Source organism: Asterias rubens, chromosome 14, assembly GCF_902459465.1.
Source record: "Asterias rubens chromosome 14, eAstRub1.3, whole genome shotgun sequence".
NCBI classification, from domain to species: domain Eukaryota; kingdom Metazoa; phylum Echinodermata; class Asteroidea; order Forcipulatida; family Asteriidae; genus Asterias; species Asterias rubens.
In genome coordinates, this window is record NC_047075.1 from 8,628,134 (window position 1) to 8,636,240 (window position 8,107).

Below are 8,107 nucleotides of genomic sequence, written 5' to 3' on the forward strand. Positions count from 1 at the left end.
CAATTTTGTGCATACGTTGGCATACGTTCAGGCGATACGCCATGGTGTGACAGGGCCTTTAGCTGCATGTTCCGCGTAAACGTCAGGAACTTGTGTCGTTAAAGTCTCACGTTTTTAGCGTACGTGAAGTTAAAATTTGTCACGTCAGGTACGTACGTGCGCGCAGACGTTATACATGAGCATGCAAAACGCCCGAAGTGGTGACGTTACCCAGAAACAAACAATATTTTGACGTTCACGTTCACTTTTTTTTTGCAGCGTAACGTGCAGCTTAACCTCGCTTTTTTGGGCAGCAGGAATATTGGCAAGTACAATCACTTGAATAATGTATTTTGCAATTAAAGTGCTAATCATTTACCGCCCAAAAGGGACTTGTTTGCCAACTAATAGTGCCATAGCACTACAGAGCATCTAGGAAACAAAAGCTTCCCACGTGGACCCGCAACCCACGCCGCTGTGCTCTGCGCATGTGCCTATTGTCTGTGCAAAAAGCACCGTTTTTGTCGAAAATGTGTACATGAACATGTAACACGCAAAGTGTATAGTGTGTATTTAACTGCTGTGCGTAGATTTAAGCACTCAGTGCAGGGAAGGAAGCTGTTGATCAACACATATCAAAAGCTCGCCTCAGTTTAAGATTCGCTGTCTGCATCTGTTGGTAAACATTGTTACTGTGGAGAGGACATGATGGGTCTCTTTCTATTCCTGTTTCTTGGTGGTAAGTCCAATGTTTATTATTCTTTTTTCAAATCTGCGTTTAAGTTTTGGGAAACACTTCAGAAGTCACGACGGATGTTCCTTCATCTGGGATTCAGTTAAATTTATCACAGAACTGATACAATTAAAACCGTATTTAGATTATCTTTTCTTTCGATACTATAACGAATGTAAATTGACTGCATTTCCTTGTGACTCTATCTACCTTCAATATTATTATGAATGTAAACTGACTGCATTTACTTGTGACTTTTTTTTTGGTATTGGGTTAAGTAAACTGCATGAGACCCAACAAAATTGTAAATTATGAAAAAAACATATAATTCCCAGATGTTAAGCCTTTAAAAATATGAAGAGGGTTTGTTTCCATTTGAACGTTGTGCGCGCGATGTTTCGGACTGGAGCTCGATCCTAAAGTTATTGTATGTGAAATAAAACATGTGAATGACATCTTTGTATCTTAACTAATATTAGTAGGAAGCTGTTACTGTATAACAAACTAGTTCACTGATTCTAATTGCCGCGTACAATTTTCTCGAACCTTAAACCAAAATTCAAAATGCTGATACAAAATTGCGTGTTGTCAATCAGGTCAAACTGCTGTGCATCACTCGCAGTAGGGGCGTTGACAACAGTTCTGAGTGATTGGCTATCTTACAGCCGTAACATTTAATAACAGCTCCTTACACCTGCTTGCTATTCTTGTTATTTTGTAAATCTATTTGACACTCACTCACTCATTCACTCAGTCGACCCAAGTTGTCGCGTTGCCGCATGTTTGAGACGGGCTCTATGTCTGACACGCCACACAACACTATCCTGCATACAGCTGAAAAGCTCCTCCTTGCCTACTCCCGCATCCTCGATCAGGGTCTTGAGCATGGTCATTATGAAAAGTGTTTTTGGGGGGGATGATGAAGGGGAAATGATTTTTTAGCGCTAAGCAAAAGATTTTACGCGGGGGCGGGGGGGGGGGTGCAAATGTCTTGAATGTGAATCTGAATGGGAAGTGCACAGGGAACTGTTGTATCAGGAAAGGGTGGCCCAAGCATTTTGGCCGGGATTGTCTGAGTGATTTTTTGAAATTTTTGAACATGCAAAGAACGCTTCGAAAAGATAATGAATGTCCAAACAAAGTGAATTTCTATTTTTAAAAGTGATTATTTTATGGGGGTAGTGGTGTTTAGGTTTTTTTTTTGGTGGGTGGGGGTGGGGGGGGGGGGTGGGGGCGGGTGAGGGACTGGCAGAGAGTGTTTATTGCTGGGTCAATGGGGGTAGTGGTGTTTTGGGAAGGGAAGGGTCGTCCATCTTGACCAAATCAGATGTTAAGACGAAAGACACATTCAAAAAAGCAACCACATGTACACTTTGTCTTAAGTCAAACCTTATTGGTCATACAGAGAGTGCATTGTGTTATTAGTAAACTTGAATACCCCCTGTATGGCGCTAAGCAACTCGTACGAGCGTCATTGTGTGACGCGAAATTGTATTACCTCTCTTTGGCGCTAAGCAAAAGATTTTACGACTGCTTTTCTCACACGTCATATTCATGCTCGCTGAAATGGACTCCTTGACATGACTTTGCTTTACTCGCTTTCACAAATAAAACATAACTATATTCATGGGTTACACCTAAATTAATTATGTAACTCGGCTTGCATCTTTTGTTGTTCGGTATAAAGTCCATGAAATAATATAAATGAAGACATGTGTAACTCCCGAAATAGCCCGTCCAAAATCTGCATTGCCTTTAACTCTGAGGCGCGATGACGATCCCTTGAGCGATTATTAAAAAAATACACGAACATAATTCAATTCAATTCTATATTGGTTTATTTTCATATCAAAATACAAGACCAAATAAAAAGTCATAGACTAATGGCATTTGGTTAACAATAAAATTACATCAAAAATATATGTACAGGTTTACATGATAAGACAATAATTATTATTAAAAATATTACTATAGTTAAACAGACAAACATGAATTGGGAAAACAGCTATGGACATGAGGGGGAACTTGTGGACACAAAATAAAAACAAAACAAGGGAGTTTAAAACAAAACAGCAACATTCTGTAGGCAAGGGAGGTTTGGACACAACATGAGCACAAAGGAAATGAAACGGAGCGGTTATCATGAACTAATTGAGTTAAGCATCTGGAGCATTGAGGGGACTGGCGAGTTTTTGTATCTCTGAGTTTTTATCTGAAGGTGTTCCAGTTGCCTGGTGTTTCTTAAAGTATGCTCTGACAAATAATTAGATTTACGTTCTGGGGGGAGGAGATGGCGAAGATTATCAGAAGTGAGCAGAGATTTGGCAAATTTAAGAACTAGGTGTTTACGCCTTTCATTCAATGATTCAAGTCTAAAAAAATTCAAGTGATCAAGATAAGACAAAATATTCGAATAAGCAATAATACGCAAAGCCCTTTTTTTTTTTTTTTACTTTTTCAATATTATAAGCTTTTATTTCAGCATAATACAACTCTCTTTGGATGTTTCTGCGTTTGGCCTTGTTTTTAAAGAAGAAAAAAAACTTCATTTAAACTAGAAAGAATAGTACATTAAACTATTACCTCTCTCTTCAAATAATACTGTAAAAACACCAATTTATTGTTTAATATAACAAAGTACAAAATATTATACAAGGAGTAAGTACGGAGGTTGGCCCAATATAGTCACTCCTGTTGCATCAACAACCTGTAGATCAATACCACTCGTCAAGGTTCTTCACCATTCTAGATGTTATGTTCACTTGGCACCACCCGCTCCTCGCTTGATTAATTTGTCTCTCTGTGTATCAATACTTCTAGCCACAATTTAACAGTTGCATCAGTAGTTTTTTTAATGACACGTCAGCATCGGGTTTTATAATAAAATTGCTTAATACCCATAGCTTCAGGTACCGGAGATACTGAAAGCGCTATAAACCCAGACCGGTTCCCATATTACCTTTCTAGTCTGAACTATTACAAGTCTAGAAATAAAATACTACTTTCCAACTAACTCTCTGCCAGATTGTGTTACCTGATTTGAACCTTCGACTTTGGAATTGACATGAAGGTCCTTACCAACTTAGCCAATCAAGCAGTTGTTGGTAGTCTAACTTCTTCGCCAATGTCGGTATTCCCGATTGAATAAATTCCACTTTACTTAATGTTCTTAAGCATTTGCACCATAACGGTTTAACTGCATGGGTATACTCAAATTGCCATTGTTACAAGTTTATTTGCAAATCACGTTAATGAGATGATCAACCCATGACTAAGTTGCCCAATTGATAGAACATCTGTACGTAAGCCAGTTAGTTCCAGTTAGAAATCCCAATGAACTTTAGTCTGCTTGCAAATTAATTTGTTTTATCTTCCAGTACGCGCTGATTCACTAATCAGATGCTCGAACTACTAGGGGGATAAATACATAATCTATGGCCTTTGTTTTATATCCTACTTCCTCTGTTTTTATTACACAGTGCGTATTTCGGCTTAGTTGGATATGGGACGCAGAAGCGCTATATTTTTCAGTATTCCACTCGCGCTTGTGTGTTAACTTATAATTATCTTCCACTACGCGCTAATCCACCAATCAGATGCTCGAACTATTAGAGAGTTTTATATGTTTATAACTTAACTTCAGAAATCGCTTTTTGTTATGAAAGTCGTGTTCCATTAGTATGCCCTTGTAGAACCAATATCTGTAAAAATCACACAGTGCAATAACAGCAGCGTAAAGAATTATATAACAAATGATACAGGAGTTTGAAGATTGGTTTACCCAACATCAGCTTCTCATGTTTCAACATGGACATCAACCACTCTAATGTAAAGTCTTTTGCAAACATAGTATTTGACTCTTTCTTTTCCTTGGTTTTAAGAACGGGATTTGAACCACTGACTTTCGGTTTGTCAGCCAAAAATAAGTGACAGGTTCAAATTCCAAACTAGTTATCTTGTCACATATTCAACCAAGTGTTTCCCGGGTTGCATCAAATAAATTATACATCAACCGCTACCGGTAGATCAATATCGCTCTTCAAGATTCTTGACTTTTCTGTTTGTTAATATCGCTTTGATGCACACACTCGTCGCATGAGAACTCTCTCACTTTTCTATCAATATTTCTAGCCCCAAGGATTTCTGAACTAGTGCTTCAGTAGCCTCAAATTACACGTCAGTAACGGTATCTGTTTGCTCTCTACACAATAAATGTTAAATGACACGTCATCAACGGTTATTGATGTCAGTTTGCTCTCTCCGACGCCCTGTTTTCTGGAACTAGACAAGTCAATTAGACATGCCTGCCTTCTTATAAGTAGTTTTGAATTATCCAATAGTTTAAAACAAACTTTAATTGTACCACAGAAATTACCACCAAACATTTTGCCTGTTGTTAAAATGGTTACTTACCAAACTTGAATTTGCACTCCGAACTGTCTTACCAACTGAGTTAACAAGTTTTATTGCAAAACTAACCTATGTCTGAGTGTTTCAATATTTCTAGCCACAATTTATGTTCATTACATTGTAGTTATATTTTCAATACATGTAATGATTATTTTCATTACTCGTATTTAACGTTTCAAAACATTTAACTATATATTCATTACATGTATTTATATTTTCAATACATGTTTTTACATTTATTTATGTATTTATTTTCACACGGAGCTCTGCCATATTGCGCGGTCGGCCAACCCGGTGGGGCACCAACTACATGTACATGTGTTGAAAATATAAATACATGCATTGGAAATATAAATACATGTAATGAAAATATAATAACATGTATTGCAAATAAAAATACATGTCATGAAAATATAAAAAACGTTTTGAACATATAAATACATTTTTTTCATGCAGAAATTTGTCTGCGGAGTGTAGGTTTCTCGTGTTGGAATATGTAGCTCCATAAAATCACGTATACACAAGATAATGACCATTCATCGCCTTAAACACTAGCAAGCCAAAGTTCTTCAACGTGTGCATTGATATGCTTGCGGACCATACCAATGTTGACAGAAATGTTGCTAGTAAGTCTCGTTTAAATTTGGTTTGTTTGTGAGGAGCAACAAGGGCTTGTAATGGAGGTAAGTCCCGTATTCAAGCATGTCATGACCGCTTACAGTCGTGTCTTACAGTTAACACGGTTCCTGGAAAACCCTAATATTAAATACTTAAAGTCACCTGAAAGTGGTATTTTTTCAAAATAAAGCTTTTGTCACATGTGTTTTGATGAGTGGAATGTGAATAAACAGTTAACTAAGGTTTTAACAAATCAGTTCTTATGTTATTTACAATATTTAAGAGTAGACCCCGACCCCAGAGGGCGCTGTTCGTGACGTCAATCGAGGCAGACTTTGCCTGTAATGCGTAGAGTAAACACAATTGCAAAGTACATGTACGGACCAAGTCGTGAGTTTGTACGTTTCAACAACAACAAATTGTTTTTTCCGGCAATGCCGGCCAGGTGTATTGCTGCTGAATGCAGAAAAACACTTTTTGGAATGTACCAACTCACGACTTGGACGTGCATGTACTTTGCACGTGTTTACTATACGCATTGCAGGCAAAGTCTGCCTCGATTGACGTCACAAAAGGGGTAGGCGTAGTCAGCCCCCCAAGCAACTTTATATATTTTTAAACATATAAATCGTGACAAACAATTACTAAAACAAAATTATTGTTCGTAAGCATATACTCTTATGTTTGAAAGAAGAAAAAAAATATATTTCCAGGTGACTTTAATGTTGAGAACATAAACAGACAAAGGGAACCCCGAGTGATGAGTGGTGATCGTATACTGTGTATAGAAAGTCCAATCATCTATTTTAAGTGAATGTTAAGAATTTCAACTAGAACATAATCATACATTCAAAATACAATGTTAATTTGTCTTTAGTAATCCTTGAATTGACTGACAGTAAGATGATAGTTCATCATTTTGGACCACCACCTGATGGTTATACTCCTGGTCAACACTGGGTCACACAAGTCATGAAACAGGTACCAAAACGGAATCGATGCCAGTCCACTAAAAAAGGTAAGCAAAAACGTTGTTTTAAGTTTATTGTTTAACTATTGAACTCTAAAGGGTTATTATTTAAATACAGTACAATAGGCTCTACAAGTCTCAAGTAATAGCGTAAGATACAACCTCGCATCATATGCGCTGCAGCGATGTGTATAGTCCACGGTGTACTAAAAAAGACAGACAATCACTCCAGAGGCAAACAACATGAGTGGGATTCAAACCCTTGACCCTTGACTATTCTAGAAAATATTGTTTTCAGAACCAGACCGCCGAGCTACTCCAGTGACGAGTAAGTTCGGATCATTCTAGCACAGGCTACCGACATACATGTTACTCCTACTCATAACAAACGCCAATTTCAATATGACTTTCTCTTGTCAAATCCAACAGATACATTTAGCGACTGTCAAGCTTTGCTGGATGCTGGGTTCAAAGAAGATGGTATCTACACTATCCATCCCTACCAGAATGATGAAGGAGTTAAAGTGTTTTGTGATATGACGAAGCATACCAGCTGGATTGTAAGTACAACTTGTGTTTATCCAATGTTAGAACCCTATTTTGCTTAGCAGACAACATGTAATCCCAAATATAAACTCAAATATATTACACAACAAGCAATTAATTAACATTATGGTCCTCGAACAAACATAATGCCAACAACTCTGTCTTTGTAAAATAGAACACTGACACATATGTTTCGCGTTGCATATCGACTTGTACTTATCGACTACACACATTCTTTAAAAAACATACCTGGTGCAATACATTTTGTATCGTTTTCCCAGTTGTGAAAGTTCAGTGCTTTCATTTATCCTTAAAACACAGCAGTACTTCAACGATATAAGAGAAAAAATGTAACTAGAATTTGTTTTTACCAAAGTAAAAAAAAAAACGTATTTGATCTTGTAAAACTGATGGTTTTTTTTTTGTATTAAGCGTTAATGTTGAAGGTCAGTCTGAAATGTATGTGAACACCTTTTTTCTTAGGGTCCAATGTCGGTTTGTATACACAATAACACGAGCTGCTCTTATTATTATCTTCTAGGTTGCCCAGCGGCGCTATAATGGATCAGTCAATTTCAACCGCAGTTGGATAGAATACAAGAAAGGCTTTGGGTCAATGGATGGTGAGTTCTGGCTTGGCAATGAGATTCTACATAAACTGACCAATGCTGAAGGGAACTGGACAATCCGTCTGGACATCACCAATGAACAAAATAAAACGGGTCATTTGCTGAAGACACAGTTTCACGTCGGACCTGGCGATTACACCATCTTTCTGGAGCACTCCGAGATACAACCTAGTGGTATGTAAACATATTTATGGTTTATTATATATTGAGTAGATGGCCTTA

At 37.5% G+C, this 8,107-nt stretch overlaps 1 protein-coding gene across 1 annotated transcript; it reads left to right on the forward strand.

Moving 5' to 3' along the window:
* Positions 1 to 621: 621 nt before the first annotated feature.
* Positions 622 to 8,067, forward strand: LOC117299632 (microfibril-associated glycoprotein 4-like). The gene is made up of 4 exons (XM_033783180.1): positions 622 to 718; positions 6,618 to 6,758; positions 7,140 to 7,270; positions 7,798 to 8,067. Exons 1-4 carry the CDS (start codon positions 685 to 687, stop codon positions 8,065 to 8,067), a joined length of 576 nt encoding a protein of 191 aa, XP_033639071.1. The 5' UTR covers positions 622 to 684.
* The last annotated feature ends 40 nt before the right edge of the window (positions 8,068 to 8,107 follow it).